At 42.0% G+C, this 21,353-nt stretch overlaps 2 protein-coding genes across 2 annotated transcripts; both read right to left on the bottom strand.

The window, feature by feature from the left end:
• Positions 1-2,197: 2,197 nt before the first annotated feature.
• Positions 2,198-14,400, bottom strand: LOC137901435 (DDB1- and CUL4-associated factor 1-like). Its single transcript, XM_068745469.1, has 24 exons — positions 14,288-14,400; positions 14,083-14,159; positions 13,930-14,003; positions 13,717-13,830; positions 12,447-12,584; positions 11,680-12,276; positions 11,391-11,492; positions 11,137-11,295; positions 10,546-10,725; positions 10,191-10,400; positions 9,915-10,084; positions 9,670-9,794; positions 9,217-9,452; positions 7,568-8,634; positions 7,264-7,462; positions 7,037-7,119; positions 6,611-6,695; positions 6,284-6,517; positions 5,643-5,736; positions 5,118-5,222; positions 4,909-4,982; positions 4,716-4,808; positions 4,272-4,548; positions 2,198-3,216 (listed from the first exon to the last, which is right to left on the bottom strand). Exons 1-24 carry the CDS (start codon positions 14,398-14,400, stop codon positions 3,161-3,163), a joined length of 4,662 nt encoding a protein of 1,553 aa, XP_068601570.1. The 3' UTR covers positions 2,198-3,160.
• A 1,254-nt stretch (positions 14,401-15,654) lies between these two features.
• On the bottom strand, positions 15,655-21,318 carry ssuh2rs1 (ssu-2 homolog, related sequence 1). The gene is made up of 13 exons (XM_068747149.1): positions 21,182-21,318; positions 20,914-20,978; positions 20,253-20,357; positions 19,441-19,513; positions 19,200-19,329; positions 19,007-19,067; positions 18,787-18,908; positions 18,645-18,707; positions 18,457-18,539; positions 18,246-18,338; positions 17,419-17,524; positions 16,579-16,686; positions 15,655-16,410 (listed from the first exon to the last, which is right to left on the bottom strand). The coding sequence occupies exons 1-13, from the start codon at positions 21,211-21,213 to the stop codon at positions 16,270-16,272; spliced, it is 1,182 nt and encodes a 393-aa protein (XP_068603250.1). The 5' UTR covers positions 21,214-21,318; the 3' UTR covers positions 15,655-16,269.
• Between the last annotated feature and the right edge of the window lie 35 nt (positions 21,319-21,353).

The following is a 21,353-nucleotide window of genomic DNA, read 5'->3' on the forward strand; positions in this document are numbered from 1 at the left end:
GATTGGCTATTTGCCCTCCGGTGGAGCAAACCAGGAACGATCCAGGCTCAAACTACATGTCTTGACCGGAATCCTGACGTCGGTGCGCGTAAAAGGAGGCTGCAGCGCCATCCACGCCTCAGCAGCTCCTCTCCATCATGTCCCCCCCGGTGTGTCTCTCAGTCTGATGCAGTCTCCGTGTCCACCTAATAAAGCGCGCGCACACACGCACGCTCCTACGCACAGAGATTATTTTGCTCGCCACAAAAGGTGTTACTGCAGCCGCATCTCAACTGAGACGGAGAATTATTTTCCTTGAAGCTGATTTTTTTCTCCCTCTCTCTCTGTCCCTCTCCCTCTCTCCCTCGTTCTCTCTCTATCTCTCTCTCTCCATCCCTGCCAGGATGCTGCTGGATTCTGGCTGCGCTTTTTTTTTTTTATTTAATGTGTAGCTTTCGTGGTTTGTTGCCTATAAGTTAGTCCCCGGTGTTAAATCAGGCCATGTGGGGGGGGGGGGGGGGGGTACCTCCTGGTTGAGTCATCTCAAAGAAAGAGACCCAATGCCCCCCCCCCCCACACACACACACACACACAGCTGAGATGCAACTAATTCCTAAACAGCCAATTTCTCCATATCTGATTGATAAGGCTGCCAAACGGTTGATTTCCCATCAGACCTACATCACACGAGCTCTGGCTGATTTATAGATGCTGTTCACATAAAATAAACGATGGGGTCTGAGTTACGGTGTTATTTAATTGCCTGTGGCTTTTGCTTAATCACAACTTTATATTATAGGTTAATGTGAACCAGAGATGAATATGATTTAAGACTTTACTTTGGACTTGATTTAAGACTTTTGCTAAATAAATAAATGAAGTTCTGCTGCATTCTGTCTAAATCCATTGTTTATTGATTTTTTTCTGGTTCTATATTCTTTTTTTTTTTAAGGTATTTGCAATTACTAAATAACTCAAGAAGTTTAAATGGCTCCTTAAAACAGATCATACAGCTGTTTCCCCCCAAAAATAACAATATTTCCCAATATTGCAGCTTTAATGAGTTTTCAGCCTCTTAATAGAAAGCATCTGTACTTTAAAGAGTTCCTTTTGCTTCTATGACCTGCCGCATGTGATGCATATACAGGGACCAGCACAGGAATCTTAATCCACTTATCATAGACAAAGACCACCAGTCCTCTTATGTGCAGTATTCATGCAAAAAAAAAAAAAAAAAGCCCGGTCATGCAGTCTCACCCATTACTAAGTGGTTATTTTAGTGCACTAAGCTGTCTTGTCCCACAGAGATGGCAATCAGGGGCAGAAAAATAATGATGTGTTGAATTCAGTGAATTTGCTGTAGTGTGGGAGGGAGGGCGGTATTCAGCAGGGTAATTTCTTTCCATCACAGCGACACAGAGACTGACTCCCATCTGTCTATTACTTCAAGTGGAACACTGTGGGCGGTGTTCAAATCACATACATAAAGCCGTGGACGTGTCATTTTAACAGTTAAATATGCATTCGAGCAAATACGCTTATCAGGAAAAAAAAAATCTAATGTAAGGAAAAGCATCAAACACTTTCTGAAAATAGACCCAAGTAGCACAACTGCATGAAATCATTAAAATCTGGACAGGAAGCAGTATAAATGGAAAATGTCTGTTTTTTAACTTGAGTTTGAGGAGGGCTGCATCCACATTTGGCTCCGGTGCAGCAGCACGGTGGTAATAAGGCACAGGCCATGGCAAACGGGTATCGCCTAATACAGTAAGAGCTCCTATCTGTTTCAGTTGTCCCCAATGGCAGCAGAGAATAAGAGCCAGCGGAGGAGGCAATAAGAATGTCCTACCAACTCATCAATCACCTGCTTTCACACAAACACACACATTGTTGTTCGTTTACACTCTGCGGGGGTCACGGACTTCATGGAACCTGCATTCCCTGAACAAATGATCACTCTGCCTCCAGTTATAGAAGCACATATTGTAGAAGATGTGCCTTACTTGCTCCTTCATGTTGTTTTAATGGCAGTTTTAATGTATTTTATTATTAAATGTTGGGAGGCAACAGAAAAAGTGTAAGTCTGAGCACACACTTCATCTCTACCCCGTAAGAGGCACAAATAGTGAAGACGCCACCCGCTGTAACAGCTTATTAAATATGAATGCATGCAGGCACCAGCCACACTTCATTAAAGAAACATACACGTGACTTTGCTGCTTTATTTATAGTAAAAATACTTTAGATACATACAGGCTGTACATGAACTGTTTCAAGAAAGTTAACATATCATGGGGGGGGGGGGGGAGCAAAGTGAGTAAGATTGAAGGCAAACAAATGAGAAAATGTTGACCTGCTTACACTTAAAGGTGTGCAAGTACAAGGCATTTGTATTTGAAATCCACACAATCCATCAGAAAAAACTCTGAGCACCGTCTTTAATTTCTGTTTCTTAGATTATCTTTCAGAATTTAGAACCATCAGGTTTAATCCCAAATGTGTGAAGTTTACTGTACGAACAGTCTGACTCCAGACTCGCTGCAACAAATCATCACAATAATTAATTTCATTTTGATTGTTTTGGAAGCACTTGTACCATTTTCAACAGCATGAAACCCTGTAATCCTAAACAAAAAAAAAGCCACACCCATGCTCACCAAAATAAAGGGACATAAAACAATATAATGGGAGAGCGTTGTAAAGACCTCTCTGCATCTCCTGTAGTGACAGTGAGCAGATAGATGGGTGTCGCTTTGTTACAGCTGCTTGACTTCAGAAGGCAAAAATCAATATCAAATGAAGAGGCTCATTTAAAGAGTTGAAAATATGATGTATAAAACCTTTTCTTGCTGCATCTACATGCTTGCCGCTTTGCCTAGCATCATGTCCACTTGTTTTATAAAACTATATCAAATACAATCCTGTTTGCCCATCTGTAAGACAACATGTGTGTATGAATGTTTCCCTCCCATCCGTCTCTGAGACGTCTTTTTCTTGGTCCTTCACTCAGCGAGTCTTACAGTTTCCACCCGGCAGGGCTCCAAGTTATCGGCCATCTCATCTGCTGATATTATCCTCTGTTCTTACCTCCTGTTCTGCAACTCAAATGTCCATCAGGCAGAAAGTCTTGACATGTTATCTGGTACTTCAGTCCCCCCCCCCCGATGCCAAAGGCTCCTCACTCATTCAGGGATAAGATGATGTCATCCTCAAGGTCAGAGTTGTCGGAGCTGTCTGTGTAGACAAACACAGATTTAGAAACAGCAGTATATAACAGATCTGGTGATGCATAGGTCACTCTGTAAGGAGGGAAACGGTCTTCAGGAATAAAACAGCAAAATGTGAACACACATACAGGCCCCTAAAGTTACTCTCTCTGAAAAATTCCTGCTTCCATTGTTATTCTAAACGTCTAGAATAAAGCGAGGCAGCAGTTTTTAAATTCCCCCGGGAAGAGCAGCATTTATTCACGGCTACCAGACAGGCATGAAAACACAAAAACTGGACCAAGCAGCAGGCTCCTAGCGTGATTTACCCGAGTCTGCACATCACGGCCCCATTCTTTCAAGTCATTTAACCTGTTAACATGCACCTTTACAATCTTGCATTGAAATAATGTCAACATGAAAGAAACAGAAGCTCTGAACCTGCAATCTCACTAAGACGAGGATCAAGTTTATTCCATTTTATTTGCGCCTGCTCTTACTTTACGTGACACCGTGCTTACCATTCCTGCCGGAGAAGGATCTGGCATCCAGGACCAAAATCTGCCAATGAGTTTGTTTGGAGTTTTTTTTGTTTTGTTTTGTGTTATATCATTTCTTGATTTGTCATTAAAGTCACTAATTAAATGATATTTTGGATTTTATTTTAATCTGATCAATAAATAGAGGTAAAGGGACAGCGGTCAGGTCGTGCCTCAAGCAGCTTCTTGACTTGCTGCAGCTTTGCCGACTGGTCAAATATATTCCAGTGATAGTTTAACTGACAGGGTCAATCATTAGTCTGTACTCATGATGCAAAATAATCAATTTTACAGCTCAAATAACAAAATCTCAGCAAAACATCCTGTTTTTATTTTTCTATCATTCTTTTCTTTATTTTAAAATTCAAGTTTTTGAGTTCATGTCTTTCTTTTCATAAGTTGGTTTTTTTTAAGTGTACGTATTTTATTTTAACAATTTAATTCTACTGTGAATATTCAGAGCATTAAAGTTTATCATGAACAAAACAAACAACTCTTAGCTAACCATGAATAAACCGGACTAAACACTTGAAGCTCCACCCACCATTGTCGCCGTCCAGATCAACGTCATCATTATCAGAATCATCCTCATCATTGTCATCATCATCGTCGTCATCCCCCACATCGGCGTCATCTTCAAGAAGGCGTGCGACTTCTTCATCGGAGGGAGACAACTCGTCATTCCCGTCGTCATCCTCCTCTTCATCATCCTCATCTTCTCCACCGTTCTCATTGTCCAGCTCGGCGATAAGTTGATCTGTGTCCACATCATCGTCCGAATCCTCGTCGTCGTCGTCATCGTCCTCCTGATCATCATCCTCCTGGTGCAAGATAAAAACATTTAAATAGTATTAAAGTCTTTGAATGAAAAATTCTAAATATGTTGCGAAAATGTCAAGATATTTTGTGGTGAAACAAACAAACACGGGCGATCATTTACATTCCCCAACTCTCAATGATAGATGATAAAAAAGAGCAAAGTTTTAACCTGATCCTCCTCATCCTCCTCTTCTTCTGCTAGTCTCTGCCGGCCAACTTCATACAGCCTGCACACTGTGTCAGTGTTTGCAGAGTCTTGGTTCTGCAAGAGTGGCAAGAGTAAGAGAAGCAGATGAATACATTTACAAAACCTTTACCAAAGGAAAAATGCATTCTGGCATCACGGCAATACTAGAAATGACCTCAATCACAGCCAGGTAGCAATCTTTGGAATCGGTGCAAAGGTCGTATATGTTCCTCTTAACATCGACTGTGGCTGAAAAGACAGAAAACGAGTAAAAAAATAAAAATAAATCTGAGGAAACAATGACATTACGTAATATATTACATTATATTATTCCATTAATGAAGAGAGACATGAGTGGATTATTGAAAGCGAGGTATGTCTTACCGATTGGCTTGTAGTCTGTGGCATTAAAGGTCCTGAACGATGAACCAAAAGGACTCTTCATCTGCATCTCCATCATGTCATCTTCATCATCAGCTTGCAACATTGCTGCAAAAAAAGCCACAATATGAGAGACAGTAAACCGAACCTGTGCACGGCAAGTTGGGCAGCCGTGACATGAGAGGTCTGAGTAAACATTAAATGCGTTAGTCATGTGTGGTTCTTCCTGCGGGGCGGCGTGAACCAGCTGGTTCTTCTGCAGAGGGTCCAACATGGAGCCCTCTGTCCATATGGCTTTGAGCGACTGTGATATTAGGCACACGTGCACATGCACATGCACACACACACACACACACACACACCACCACCACCGACTCTGTTCACACCTCTCCTCAAATAGACTCATGCTCACCTTGCTTACTGATTGCCAGCTTTTACTCAAACACACCTTTCACACGCTTGCACCGTGATTTGTGGGCCAAATGCTCCCAATGAGCCATCACACATACATCATACTTCTGTTTTTACCTCCATAGATGACGGTTCCACTGTTGTTAAAGACGATCCTACACTGGTCCAGAGCAGGAACTGTGTGGAGGAGGTGGAAGGTCCGCAGATCCCACTAAACCTCCATTTAAGGACAATTATCCTTTTTTGCTGTAATTTTAATGACATAAAAACTTGAGCCCATCCCAGAGTAGTAAACTATATAACAGAGAAATAAAAGCTCAGTAATTTCTGTGACAATTTCTGTATGAATCATTCAGTGTTAGACCACTCATGTAAATACATTCTTAGCTTTTAATTTTCCTCATCAACTATTTTCTCAGTCAAACATCTTGTAAATGTCCTCTCAGTGTCTCTCACTGGAAATATCCGAAACAAGAGGTGAGCCAAAAATATCTCAGGAACCAATGGAGGAATTTGATTTAAATTCTGTACAGATATTCAAGGTCCCCAATTTTACAGACTTTTGTAATCCCTACTTTACCTCTTGCAGGGTTTTTTTGGCTCATTATTGTGTTTTAAGTGAATGTCTTGACATACAATTACCATTTCTCAGGTCAAAATACTCTAGGCGTCAGTTTGGGTTTTGCTTTACTCCTCTGTAAATAAGTAAATTAAAATAACAACAAATACAGGCTACGATATTAAAGCATCAAGGATACGATTTCAGTGTTTACAATGACCTCCAGGCCGTTCGGATGGAACACGCCGCTGATGTTCATGTTGAATTTGTCAAACTTGTGGATGGCCTGAGCCATGCGCACGTCCCACAGCACGCCGTCGTTCAGTACCAGATCATCTGTCGGGTTGAAGGTCGCACAGTTCCTCTTGTAGTTGTTGGCCAGGTCGGGGTTGTTGAGAGTCAGGGTTACCTGACCCGTCTGGATGTCATAAATCTGGCAGGACGGAGAACAGCGAACATACATATGTAATGCTAACAGTTATCATCAGCTCCATCTATCAGGTTGGAGGCGTGTTGACATACGTACCCGTGCTATGTGTTCCTTAGTTCCGATAACTCGATCTTGAGAAAGTTTACTGAACTCTACGTAATGGTCACCGAGAAAGGAATGCCTGAAACAAAGAGTAAATAGTTCAATATTTAATTGTTGAAACAATAATTTAAAAGCTCTTAATTTTAATTACTTTAAAGCATTAAACTGAGCAGATGAATGAAAGAAAGTGTCCCATGAGGAAACGACTGCAGCCCCCAGGCTGTTGGACTGCATGTCGTCTTCTTTTGGCAACAGAACGTTGCTTTACCATTGGGCAGAGAAGACCACATACATGAAGAGAATGGGCACGGCAGACAGCCGTCATGTCGCGCAAACTTTGTGGCAGTTTCACTCCCTCACACTTTCAATTCAATGAACGCATTGTGTATGCAGCCTCTCTCTTGTGAAAACATCACTTACTTCATGATAAATACAGATTTCATGCCCCACAGTGCAGACAGAGGGTAACTCCACGAAGCCGATGTTAAGAGTAAAGACCCATCCTAAATAGAGAAAAAACACACACATTAAATAAATATATATATATATAAGCATAAAAATAAGAATTTTCTTTTAGCTGACTTTCTTAAAAGCATTCCTATCTGTCTTTGTGTATCTTGTCATATACTAGTAGCATCTCTACAGACCCGTGAGGGCTCAAGGTGCGTGAAGGCTGAGGTGTGACAGTTGTAGCTGGCCTCCTCCTGGCCTGTAAACACGTTATAGAGCTTCAGTTGCCCCGTGCACGTGCCGAGCATCAGGAACCGCTCACGAGCTGAGAAGGCACAACACATGAATCCGCTCTCGTCCTCGTCTGCCTCCCTGAACACGGAGATGGGACGGAACCTGGTGAACGGAAAGACGTAGAGAGACGGCTATCTGTGGTGAGCAGATCGTACTTGACAGCTTCATTTCCCAGGAAGTAAAGCTGAATCTAACGAAGATGCCTACCTGCTGAAGATAAGATGTCTGTCGAAGCATCCTCCATCCACGCCTCCGTATTTAGGATATATAACTCTACGCGTGTGACGGGATGTGAAATTGATGGGTGCTTGGCGTCTCTGTTTGGGCTCTGGGCATTGATGGGGGGTGAAGAGAGAAAAGGGTGGGCACGTTGCCACAGGGTTTTTACAGCGTGAATGCTGTTCCCTCAGGTACTCAGTGATGATGCCGTCTAATGCAGGCGGGGAGGGCAGGAGCCTGTCAAACTGCTTCTTCATGGCGGGAGTCTGGCTGAAGGCCCCGTGATCAGACTTCTGCCTCAGTATCCGAGGTTTCTTGCAGCTCACAGCACCACACGCTGAATGCCGCTCACGAGAGAAAACGATTCGTCCAATCAGCGGGGAGCCGTTGCTACAGACAGACGTTGAGGGGAAAGCAACGGAAGACCCGACAGGCTGTGCTGTAGAAGCACGAGTTTGTGGATTGCTGGATCCTGGGCTGGAAGAGTGAGCTTGAAGGCTTCCGAGCCTCGACCCGACACCGTTGGCCAGCCGTGGGGCGCGGGGTAAAGTAGCAACAGCAGGAGCAGGTAGGGGAGGAGCGATAGGAGGGAACGAGGAGGGCGAATGAGAAGAATGGGACACGCATCCCATCGGGAGATCTGCCTCCTTGGTTAGCGTGCTAGCTGTGTCTTGAAGGCCTTTTGCCACAAGGTGATTCCTAATAAGCAGCAGGAGCTCTTTCTCAGGAAAGGAGATCCTGGACTGGGCGACCACACTGGCCCTCTGCAGCCAAGCTAGAGACACGTCTGTGCCGATGAGCAACGGTTTCCCAGAAATCCTTTCTGTGAGCTCAGCGGCAAACTTACAGAACTTGACATGTTCGCTGCGTTTGTCCTGGAGCAGAGGCTCCTTCATGAGCTGCTGGATGTGTCCGCTGCTGAACAAAGGTAGCTTGCTGATGATCTGCCTGACCGAGCTGGAGCGAGACAGACCGACCAAAGCCTTACAGGCCAGAGCTCGGATCTGGTCTGCATCGGTGATTGGCATTTTCACCGTCAGGAGAGACAACAGCACCTACAGGAAAAAGGGTTTAAAATGCTGGCTGGTCGGAGACAGGAAAATAACAGTTAAATATGTAAAAAATATACTATAAGGTTTTTGAGGTGAAATGGATAGAGCATAGCTGTTATGTATGGAATACACTGGGCTATGTTCAGACAGACAGGGGTGACCCCATACACCCCCTTTGGCAGGGGCACGAGACAGTGGTTATAACCCAACTCAGGGATTATGGAATATTAAACCACTCATCTTTGCTCACTCCATCTTAACATCTTTAAATAAAAACTACAGGTGATTAACTTAGTTTTCAAATACGAATGTGAAATCATCAATCGAAAATAAAATCTATACTCTCTTCATACAAGAATTTAACGGTGAAAAAGAAACAAAAGATTTCTGTACACGTTTGTTCCATCTTTTAAGATGCAGGCTTTTAAATGCAGTGGCTGGAGGAAGTGTGTATTTGGGTGAATGTGAGATTCTGAAAAGTGCATTTCTGTTCCCCAAATAGACAACAAAAATATTTTTGGTTTTTTTACAGTCCCAACACTGAAAAATCACAAAGCTTTGCTGACTAATATAACCGATCCCTACCTTGATGCCATTGTTAGACTGTACCACATTCCACATCTTAATGAGCACGCTCTCGCTGGCTTTGGTCTGCTGTGGCAGACGTCGGCGGGGGGTGCCCGCGATGAACTTGCCGATGCTGGACATGCGTTTGTCTGGAGCACAGACGCAGTTGATGACAACCTGCAGAGCTGACTTTTGAATCTCTGCATCATTTACAAATACTTCTCCCTCTGCCACTGCCAGGACTATACTCATTCCTGAGAGAGAGAGAGAGAGAGAGAGAACATATAAAATGAAAAACATTTGTGGAAAATAACACTTTGGAGTCGTGACACCTCTCAGCACAGTGATTATTTTAAATTATTGTTAAACATGAAACACAAATCCCTTCAGTGTAAACATACTCTAAGCTGCCTGATAATTCTCAGGACTAATGCTTAATACATAGATCTGAGTAACACCGATTAGACCAACCAAGAGTGGAAACAGATGATCCTCCTTCATCAAGCACAGCAACGGCCTCAGACAGCAGCAGCTGGGTCTTTGGAACAACTGTGAGGATACTCAAGATGTCAAGGGCATAACGCACTGTATCGCTCCTAGAGGGAAATTATTAAAAAAAAAATCCATGCCATCAGAATTAATAACGAGAGGTGGGGAGCTGTCCATTCTTGTCAAAAACATATTCAAAGAAAAGGCATGAAAGGTCTGGTGCACACCTGCCATAGTAGGTTCTCCAGTCACAAGCAATAGAAATGAGTTGCAGGAGGAGTTGGACACAAGACAACTTGTGAAATACCTCTGCTGGTTCCCAGTACAGTCGTGGTGGACCGTATTCAATCAGAAACTCCATCATTTCCACCACCTGCTCCCGGCTATAACTAACCGCCTGAGAAACGAGACCAGAACACGTGAGCACAAAAGAACCGTCACATAAATCTATTTAATGGGTTTAAAATGTGTAAATCTCCCACATCCTAATGTCCTGTCAGTACCTTATAGTAGGGCTGGGAATGAATGGGAGCACCCCCTTCTGTGCGCTGCAGGGACTGCTTCACCTGCTCCACCTTGATTGCCAGATGGGCCTCGAAGTACCTGCGCAGCGCCATGCAAGTGTGCTTGGCTGTTTGCCTGCTGGAGAAAATCTCATCATCACTCAGCAACGCTCCCTGGTCCTCCGGATTCAGGATCTCCAGTGTGCTAATCTAAAAACAGCCAGTTCAAAATAACACATTAGTGTACAATCCAGTGCCTGTCATGTTATATTGTGACTTTTAGTGACTGCTCATTTGATCAACTCCATGCAAATGTTGACATATTTAAGAAAAATGAAATGTAGTTTTGTCCTACCAGATTGACAAGACGTCGGAGGCCATCCTGCCTGTCGAAAAGCTCCAGCACAGCACGGAAAGAAAAGGAGATCGAGAAGAACATGGTGGCGTGACAGCAGCCGGAAGCATGTGAGCATTCCAGTAGCCATAGCGTGTAGCCAACCACATCTGAGAGAATGGAGTGGGGTAGCATGCACACCTTCAGGTGGGGGGGAAACACAGCAGTTACTACAAATGTTCACTTGAACTAGGCTGCATAGAGTGAACAACTTCAACATACAACAATTGTGTTAGGAACAATGTTTGCTGGAGTGAAAATGATCACCAAAAAGAAATATTTTACATAATCTCACTAAATTGTAAAGAGGTTTTTGTGCAGGTGCAGTGAAAGAACGTTTTGTTATAAATCAAATATTACCATTAGCAATATTCCAAACTGGTATAATAGAGTAATCACACTCTGAGGACTGCATGTGAATAAATCATCATGTCTCTTCTTGCACATATATGAAGCTGCGAGAAACATTTCAGGGCCAGAATTACAATCTTTCATCTTTCACTGTGCACGTGCATGTCGCATCTGTTGTTATTGTTTTTTTGTTTTGTTTACCCTTTCCATGGCATCCTGGTTGTAAGCAAGATAGTAAAGGCAAAGAGAGACTCCTGTAGCAGCCATAGATGGCCTGGGAATTTCAAGCAACTTCTGAACTCCTCCATGAGCCACAAACTCTGCAGCAAACTTTTTATGCAAAAGCAAAGAAGCCAGGTACTGTGAAAGAGAGAGAGAGAGAAATAGAACAACTTAAAACAAGTCTGCAGAAACTTCTGTTTAGACGAGATAAGTGGGGGGGGGGGGGTGTTTACCTTGAGGGCCTCAAAAGTGAGCTGCACATCGTTGGTCTGCTTTAGATCCATGTAATGCACGAGCAGTTCACGAGCACCCATCTGCATGAACACTGCCAGCAGCTAGGAGATGGTATAACCATTAAAAAAAGGAACATTTTCACACTCTGCTGTACTGCCTGCTAGCCCCTTAAAATACTGCTTTTAATGAATACCAGGAAAGACTGACATCTACTGGAGTTTCTTTGGCAAACACAACTTGTCTCCGTGGTAAAAAGAGCAAAGTGAAGGCTGATGGAAACGTACACACCTCCTGATATTCTCCCAAAGGCGTCAGATACTGCAGGATGAGCCTCTGCTCAATCTCTGGGGTCAGAGGGTAGAGATGATAGTTGTTGCCAATCACCCAGGGGCTCGTCTCAGACCAGCTGCTGTTAGAAAGCTCGCTGAAGTTCCTCTCTGGGTCTGGCAAAGAGAACGTTAGCTTGTGTTTGGAGATTCGGCCGCTTTCGCGCTCCATCTTCCTTCTCAGGTAGCTGCTACCATCAGACATGCTTTGGCATGTCAGAGATATCGGGGCAACCATTGGTTTCATCATCGTTTTTACACCAGAGCTTTCATGGCTACTGGACTTATGAGGGGAGTTGAGACTGAAGGAAAGCTCATTTTCAGGCTCCAGGGTTGAAAGCGGATGTTCGCCACCCTCTTCTGGCCCAGTCTCCTCCTTTTCACTTCCGTTTCTGCCCAGGGTGAAGGGCTTCTCTTCGAAGTCTCCGTCAACCGCCTCCTCATCCAAAGGCAGCAAAGGCTCGCTCAGGGTCTTCCTCGGGCTGGGCCGTTTAATTTCCCTTTTGTTTTCAGCATCCTTGTCCTGAAGCTCACGCAGCCGTTGCAGCATCAAAGGCACCTGATGAAGTAAAGCATGAAAATTGAACGTTGAAACTCTTCACCAATTACTGATAACGACCAGTTGCTCTGAAGCTTTGTGAGATAACACACATTTAAATACTATTATAATAGTTTGCATTTCAGTATGTTCAATTTGGGGTTTTTAAACAGCAGATCTACCCTACTGACCAAAACAGAGTTCTCCTCCCTGTAGTTGGCTGCAATGTCCTGGTTCTCCATAGCGCCAGCCAGCAGACCTGTGGCGTAGATTCTGAGGGGCTGCTCAGCCTCCTGAGCCCATTTAAAAAGCCTTTCAACGATTCCCTCCTGACAAGAACAAGCACAGGACAACGTTCAAATGAGTACGGAAGCAAAAATATGAAGAGACTCTTAACCAGAAAACTGTATTTCAGCTTACCGTATTTTCACACCCATTGGACGCACCTAAAAGTCTTAGATTTTTTTCAAAATGTGCAATCCCCGGTGGATTAACCAAAGAACTCCAGCCGTTCAACGTTAAACTGCGGGCTGCGTGGGAGCGCTGGACGACAGAAGGAGACCACAGTTCCACTCAGAGTGGAAGGCAGTGCAGCGCCACAGTTTGACTGGAGTGTAGCTGCTTCGGCTAACTGTCTGCTAGCATTGTTGTTCGCTTCATTTCCGAGGCGCCGACGCCGCCGCACGGAAAGTGACTGGCAATGAAGAAAGAGGCCGGCATGTTTGACGGAGATCTAGCGCTGCTGTTCACTACAGAAACAGAGGACGAGGACTTTGATGGGTTTGATTAATGACACTGTTTTGCTCCGGCTCTATTTCTTAAAACGCGCACCAGTATGCTTGTTTGATTGATGACGATTAAAGATGTGAGTACCAAACTCAGTTTTGCTCCTGCTTTATTTTGCGCACCTATCATGCTGGCGCCTTTTGAGCCGCGCGCCCTTTGTATGTTTGAAATACCGAAAAATCAGCTGTTAATGAGACTGCGGCGAATCAGCAGGTGCGCCATAAGGTCGTGAAAATACGGTACTTGTTTATGTTTTGGGCATATTAGTATGTATGATGGCATCCATCGTATTTTTACACATGCAGGACAACATAAAATATATTTATGTAGTTTTTATCCTCATATCCAAGGACACAAACACAACATACTTGGACAACTAATGTTGACTTTGGTTAACTACATTTGCAGTTGTCAGTCACTATTGTCTCAATGATGTACGCAACTGTTTCAAGGCCAATACCTGCAGTAGCCTGAGTTACACCACGCTGCACGTTCCTCTCAAAAGTGAGTTTTCTTTCCTATACATCTGGTTTTTATGTCTCACTCTTTCTCTTTGTCTCATATAAAACTTAAAGAACACTATAGAGTGTGATAATAGTAAAGATAAATAAAATATTGTGTGAAAACAGAGAAACCCAAACCTGTCCAAATCTCATCATATACTCAATAATTCACCTTTTCCTGAAAGACGACCGCCGTCTCCAATCCAGGCATGATGTTCTGAAGTAAGCGGCAAGCTGCGGCATTAAGGGAAAATTCTCGGCTTGTCATCACATAGCTATTCACCAGCTACAAAGAGAAGAAATGCAAGTTACCTTCTCACTCGGATGATTAAAAAGGCCCTTTATTTTTCATTAAATGTTCACATTTCTGTAGATCCATTCTTACCGTGTTCATAAAGTCATCATTCTTGAACAGGATCTTGAGCAGGTGTCCCAGCACACAATCTGGATCAGCTCTCCCTGGTGGCCGAGGTGGCAATGTCAAAAACGTACACTTTGATTACAACATTTGATTGTAATTGTGTTTATTTTCTCATACCAGGGTGTCGATCATCAAAAGGGTCTGGGTCTGCTTTGCGGTACTCCTCAGTCTCCTTCTCAACAAGGTCAGAGATTCTGAAAGTTTCAACATATCATCATAGTTACGTCTTACTAGATTGTCACTCGTTTGAAATCCAGCATGTGAAACAAACACATGAAGATTTTTATAAATCTATAATAAACAAGAAGCATAAACAACTGACTTGGTGATGGCGTTAACCAGCTCCTGCGTGCTGCCTTGTTGCTCCCTCTCCCACTGTTCCAGTAGAGCAGTCAGCTCTGCCTTGGAATCCACGCTGGCAGATGCCGACGCCATAGCACAGCCTGTAGGATGACATGCGATTCTCATTCATTTATTTCATAATTACTTACACGTACATTCAAGGGATTTAAAAAAGGCAGCAAACGTTATCAGGAAAACGTACTTGTAACAGTGTTCAAAAATATGGAACAGTAAGGTATTTTCATTAATGTTAAGTGTTACTGAATGAGAATGGCGTGGGGTAAAAATAATAATAACAAGTTACTAAATAAAAAATATTGTTTTATTATTACATTATTGTCATAATATACCAACTACTATAACAATTTTGCATCAGAGCGGTTCGTACTTATCTTTTAGCCAAAGAGGGTTGTATGTTCTCTAGTCTAAGTCAATAAACTCATGGAAACGGGACTATACTACCATAAACGGAGAGACATATTCACGTTTATACGTATTTTGTTCGTTGATGTCGGGAGATTGGCCCAGTGGCATCTTCAACGTCACGCAGTTGTTTACAGTTTGCAGCTGCCTTCCACGGAGAGAAACTGTCAAACACGCAGGGCTCGAACTTTTTAAGTTACTACTACAAATACTTTATTACCACTTCTGAGCATCGGTTAATGCGTTTAGGCCACAACAATCTCACCCACACCCCGTGTGCTTCCGTGCATTCACTCTCGGGAAGATATTTAATTAAGCGCAACTCAAAAATATATTGTGATATTTGGCTAACGTTAGCTAGATTATGGCTAAATAAGGAAGCTAAAACTACTTAGCACGCTAAATGCACTCCTTTCTGCTTGATTTTATTTTTTGCTTTAAGTGCAAGTAGTTTACGTGAAACCGGAGTAATTCAGACATGCAAGGCAGACTTCTACCCGAGCCAACAAAAACCAGCCTGTACATGTAACCTAGCACTGAGGTATTAGCTAGCAACATTGCAGGCAAACCTAGCTACCTAGCAGACATGCTAACTTTACCTCGTTGTTTCGCCGCTCTTCTCCTTTTTTCCTTCACCGGTTTTACCTGACTTGTACCCACCAATATTGTTCCGAACTTGATGACTTCACGGTGAATAATCACGTATCTATTGGTGTATCACAACCAAGGCTTAATAATACTTTACCGCAGCTTTATGTTCAAGGTTTATTATCATTATGGCGAACACGTTCCCCACGTCATTGCACAAGCGACGGTCCGCTTTTAATGACGAAACAAGTAAACAACAAAACACTGACATTTTTTTTAAACTAAAGTTTTATTTCAAAACGAATAAGTATACAAAGTGTATAAAGATTAGATAACACGTGCCAAGGGGTAATATTTATGCAAAAACATTACATACATTCAAATAATTTGTAGGTGATACTGATAAGACATTCAAGAGCAAGAGCGAGTATTATTCTTCAGCAAGATCATACACAGTTAACAAATTTTTTTTTAGCAAAAATACATATTAGTTATACAAAAAATGTTACTGCTGCAAAAAATATTTTTCATATCATATAGTAGGTTTTCATTGGTTATACAAAATTAAAGCTGTAATGCGACCAAAAAGGTTCAGAATTAAGTATTACCAAAATAATGGTTTGCATTGTATGAGTAGGACATTATTTTTTGTAAAGCATGTATACAAGTAAAATGTAATAATAAACTGCATTTCTAAAGTAAACTGACTTTCTATGCAACACGGTTTCGTTTGGTCAAACGATTTCACCTTCTCTACTGACTTGTGTCAGGTACACAGGATAATACATGTTTAACTTTACTCAACATCAACCTTCAATAAAAACCAAGGTTGCCCACATGTCACAGAACTACTGTTTAGTCAGAAGAAGTGATACGTAAGTGAAACTGGCTTATTCAGATACCGCATGATTTAGAAAGGAAAACCCTTCATATAATGAGGAGTAGTTGCAATTACATTATAGAACAGCAACAGGTAGCAGGGTAGTTGTCTGCACTAACTTTGAACTCATTCCCATAAACAAAGTAAATGTGGGATTTCCCTTTCCATGTGTAGGTCACCTTTGTGACGGGGATCAGCTCTATGGTTTGACGCTGCAGACAAAGAAAGCAAAACATGAGCATGTTAGACAAAAGCAAAACTAGACTTTGATATAACCAAGTAATGAGTAACACTACCTTTACCAGAATAATGTACAATTTTCTGGTAAGCTGTACTCCACTACCTTTGTGATTGTATTTTTTTTTTTTTCACAATAGTACCTGTTGTAGAATACGTGATGTACGGGAGTACTTCCCCTGGTGTTCATTGATCAGGTGCTGTGCAGCTTGCACCACTGCCTGGTCAGGGAAACCCATCAGTGGAAAAACCTGGAGAGCATGATCAGAATCAGTGAACAGTAAATATTGATCAATTGCCAGCACTTTTGAGTTAAGTTATCAAGTTCGGACCAATATTGGTGGGTACGTATCAGGCCGCATTACAAAATTTGGGTGGAGGATGAAGAGAAATAGTGGAAGAAAAATGTCAGCATCAGTTGCTTCAATCACTTTCAGCTACAGTGTGTATTACGTAGTAATGGAAATTGCAAACAGAAACCAAAACAAAAAAAGACCCTACAGGTCACAATGTGTGACAAGTAGACGCAGTCTGCTGACAAGAGGTAAATATAGGGTGAAGGCACTCCTTATTACTGAGTACCAGTAACTATAACTACCTGAGTAGTTATTATTGCTATTTAGGCATTAAAATTAAAATTTGTGAGATAATAATATTTATAACAATTTCTGTGAGGCCAAACTTTAAATTGCATCTTTAGTCCTTCCAACAGTTCAAAATCAAAGAAAAATATCGAAACCACATATTTTAGAGCAGGAACCTGTTTCTAAAATAAGAATAATAATAAAAAAGTAGTTGGCAATTAATTTTTAATTGACAAACTAATTCATTCATTGACTCGTCATTACACAAAACAGTATGCATGACTCCTATACTTCAGGCCTTTTTTGCATTAAAACTTTATGAGTCTGCATGTTTGTGTATAAAAACATAATCTTGACAACACTTTGTTGCTCCCGAAAAAGTTAAAAAAAAACTTTTACCAAGTACTGAGAGTCTCTGAAAAGTTCCTTGCCAGAAACCTTGCTGAGGTTGTCTATCTGTAGTCCACTTGACTGTTCCACAACATAGTTGTCATTGTTGTTAGACCTGAAAATGTGTGCATGAGAAAAAACATTTGATTCAATTAATAACAACAACACTGATGCTCCCATTGTCCAGAGAAGCTCTACTTTAACCATCAGTCACAGTGTGCTGTAAGGCTTAGTGAAAGAGTCCTTGGTGCCGAAGCAGTTACTTTCATACTCAGTGCTGAAGTTGTTTAAATATTGCTCCATTGATCAACAGAGGCCTGGTCTAAAGTCAATAGTGCAGTGTTTTTACTGCTATTTAAACGGTTCGTCTGGTGTTCTTATACAGACTAGTTCACTGGCTCACCATTGTATACACTAATGATGCAGGAATTAGTTATGAATTCCAAAGGAAGTTGAATTAAGAAGTTTTCATTTGCGGCATGCGATGGATCATTTGAATAATATTTTTATGACCTGGTCATCCGATCTGCAGACTGCGCATTTCAAAGCTTATTACATAGACAAGGATGTGCAGCAGCCCTCCTCATCCTCATCGGGCCTTCAAAGGGAATGACTGCCATCACTCTGGCTTAATTCATGTTGTGCTGAAAGCACATCTAGAGTAATTGAAGACCTAAACGCAATCCCTTTCGAGGCTAGATTATGCACTGTTTACCTGTAGCAAAAGTTAACACACTGAATGAATCTGGAGAGCATGTTCTATTAAATCATTTAAATTGAGCAGTATTATTAATAGTAAAACATTCTTAATAGAAACTGTTTGGAGGAAGCAGGACCATTTCACGGTGAGGCTGATGTAGACCAGGAGTTGTTGTTTTCCCCTGCACGTCGCACATACGGATGAACCTTGTCCGTGACAGAACCCGCAACTGTAAATAGATTGTTAAATAGTATAGCATAGCATAACATAGCATAGCATTAAACTGCACTGTCTTTACTATCACTGATGCCTTATTAGAAATCAATGGGATGGAACGGGTTACTTACTTTTCTCTTCCTCTGCCACTGCAGTGGTGACAACGATCGTCTGCGTGGCGATAACCAGATCCATTGCAGACCCAACAAACTTTCTAACAATAACAAAATGAAATCCTTGTGATCAGATAATCTGAATTAAAGTCGTCCCCCCCCCAAAAAAAACCCAAACTTCAATAAATGATTTGCATGTTACTTACATTACCAGCACCGGCACAGTGTTTGCATGGTTTTCTCCCCATACCCACACAATCGTGGCAGCTCTGCACATCAAGTGTTTCTATTATGAAAAATCTCCAACAGCATTTACAGGAGCATAGTCTTCACCAAACGTTCATTTACCTTCAGAGATGACGTGTTCGGAACTTTGATAACCTGTTGGTCATCCTGAAAAAAACTCGGCGTTTTGGCAGGAACATCCCAAGGCCCTGGAGGTGGTTGGGAAAACGCATCCACCGACTGCCCTGATTCAAATAAAGCGCAGCATCAGATAATCAGCACTGTACCTGACTGGTAGTGAAAGAAACAATCGCACTCGTAAAAAGGGAAATAAGTGTTTTACCACTGTATGGCATATGCGTCCACTCAGTAGATCTGGATTCAGTGAAGGTTTCCAGGCGATACTAAAAATAGCAATGAAGAAATCGAGCGTAACTTCCTTATTCTATGTGGCGATACAAGAACATTTCTCAATGCCACTTCCTTTGGATATTATGAATGTTATGGATTTTAAACATGAGGAGGCATCGTCTTACCCTGTAAGTATTGAATGCATCCATGCCAGTGATAACGCCATCCTTTGCTGGTGCTGAACTGTAGCAACATTTGCTGGAGGCATATAGGGCAAATGCCTCTCGGGCAGTGTCTTCAGTTATGGATGGGATACTGTTGACAAACAGGAAGACCGATGGAAAAATGTCAGCCACTCTATCCTCTTGAAGGAAAGTGTAAGTTCCCATTATTAGTTGACATTTAAAAAAATAAATAGTGTATTACTTCCAGTGTGGTTGTTCAGGCCCAGGCATAGGCTGAGGAGGAGGAGCAGGCATGGGAGGAGGAAGAAAGCCACCTGCAGCAGACATTTAATTTTTTTGTACAATTACATTGCTTTGTCCACAGAGAAATAATTCCAAATATGTGCGCCTTAGTAGACATTTGTGACATTTAATACATACTCAGTCATAAATTGTACCATTACTTTACTATGAAGTTAATGTTCTGGCTTACATTGTCAGGAGAGTGTTCATTTTGCTGTCTTCTTATTATTTTGGGTGTATTGATGATTTAACTTTGGTCAACCTTAACCTGACCAGATGCTGCATACTACTGGAGGAAGCTTACATTTAGCTCCTTTCTGTGATAGAGAGAGCGGTCGTCGACTTATGACGACAATTGGGTCTGAGGGCTTTCTCGTAAAACACCTCGTAAACAGACAGGGGAATTATTTATTCAATTTAAAAAAAAAAAAAAATTCCTTCCAGTAAATTATGTTACATCTGACATACCAGTTCTCTTGTAGACTCCGGAAAATGAAAAATCAGATTCATGAGGTCGTAACATTATAATGAGAACATTGTTGTAAATATAACTTTTTATGAACAATAATATTTTGGTGAAAATAAATGAAAGTTTAACTTGATTTTGCACGCCTGACCTTTTTTACTAATGTCCACATGGGCATAGAAGCTGCATTTGGGTGAGCATGTGGAAGAACTGTTAGGCGCACTGTGCAACAAAGTGACAAGCGAGTGGATATGACTTGTGATCTTTATTTAAATTGACCTTTGAAGGAGTACATCATACTATACCTCCTCCTCCTGCCAATGTTCCCTCGTACCCAGGCATGTTGTCGAACATACTGGCCGGAGGAGCGCTGGCACCGGCGTGGTTATCTGCGGGTGGGGCGAACATTGCTGAAACAAACCAGAAGAACCAGTTCAGTCATGTTGTACGGTTGGTTGGAAGCTTTGAAAAGTTCAATGGTTTAAAGTTTGTATGCGTTTAACAAATTGTCCGTCCATTAAAAAGTTAGGGATTGAATCGGAATCAGCATAATCAGAATCACTAAATCTTTCCAGTAAATGCCGCTTTATTTATTTAAGCGTCTGCACGTCAACACCGTATGACTGTCGTGAACGAGAGACTTACCTGTTCCCTCCGCGTTATTTTCCATTCTCACGCAAAGTAAAACAAAAAGGACGCAGGTAGTTAATTAAACCAACACTGACATAAAGCTTTTTTTAATAAAAAAAAGAAAGAAGTTATTCATGCAGAAATCTCTCCCAGCCGGCAGGGCGTCCGCCTCTCAAATGATCTTGCACGTAAAAAATGACGTCATCCAGAGGTGTTCGCGCACTGAACTCAAACACGGAAATGTGCTGGTATATCGGTTAAATAGCTGCAATCACATGTGGAAGCAAAACACGATTTAAATTTAGATGCAAGAGCGTAAACCGCAGTGGATCTTACCAGGTTCTCCCGTTGCAGTTGGTACATAACCCGGATTGGCAACGCCATAGCTGCGGCTTGGGTGGCTGAAAGTAACGGAAAACGAAACTTAAGGAACTTATCGTGAGGAAAAGTACCTTTAGTTTTAAGCAAATTACATACACGCTCACCATGCTATCGGCTGGCGTTCCATTTCGATATGTATGAAAGCCACTAAACAAGGAAGTGTAAAAGGTGCTCTTTTCACGCAGCAACATCAATCATCATGTGACAATAAGCAGATCATTACCTATTATCACTCCCCACCCACGTACGAATCATCACGCCTGTCCAATCACTTTCTCTTCTTCTTGATCAGGAACTGAAATTAATATTTTTTGGAAGGCTTTCTGGTCCAGTTTCGGAGCACAAACCGCTAATCAGTCGATAAAAGGGTCCGTCAGTCTGAAAAAATGCAAAAA

Source organism: Brachionichthys hirsutus, chromosome 2, assembly GCF_040956055.1.
Source record: "Brachionichthys hirsutus isolate HB-005 chromosome 2, CSIRO-AGI_Bhir_v1, whole genome shotgun sequence".
Taxonomy (NCBI): Eukaryota; Metazoa; Chordata; class Actinopteri; order Lophiiformes; family Brachionichthyidae; genus Brachionichthys; species Brachionichthys hirsutus.

What these genes read in the sequence shown, in the direction of transcription:
- LOC137901435 (XM_068745469.1), bottom strand. Translation starts at nt 14,400, where the DNA reads ATGGCGTCGGCATCTGCCAGCGTGGATTCCAAGGCAGAGCTGACTGCT. An exon ending in CGGTCGTCTTTCAGGAAAAG is followed by an intron (nt 12,585 to 13,716) that starts GTGAATTATTGA and finishes TGTTCTTGTCAG; the next exon opens with GAGGGAATCGTTGAAAGGCT. An exon ending in CTTTGGGAGAATATCAGGAG is followed by an intron (nt 11,493 to 11,679) that starts GTGTGTACGTTT and finishes ACCATCTCCTAG; the next exon opens with CTGCTGGCAGTGTTCATGCA.
- ssuh2rs1 (XM_068747149.1), bottom strand. Translation starts at nt 21,213, where the DNA reads ATGATTCGTACGTGGGTGGGGAGTGATAATAG. An exon ending in CCTGAACAACCACACTGGAA is followed by an intron (nt 19,330 to 19,440) that starts GTAATACACTAT and finishes GTTTGTCAACAG; the next exon opens with TATCCCATCCATAACTGAAG. An exon ending in ACTGTGCCGGTGCTGGTAAT is followed by an intron (nt 18,540 to 18,644) that starts GTAAGTAACATG and finishes TGTTATTGTTAG; the next exon opens with AAAGTTTGTTGGGTCTGCAA.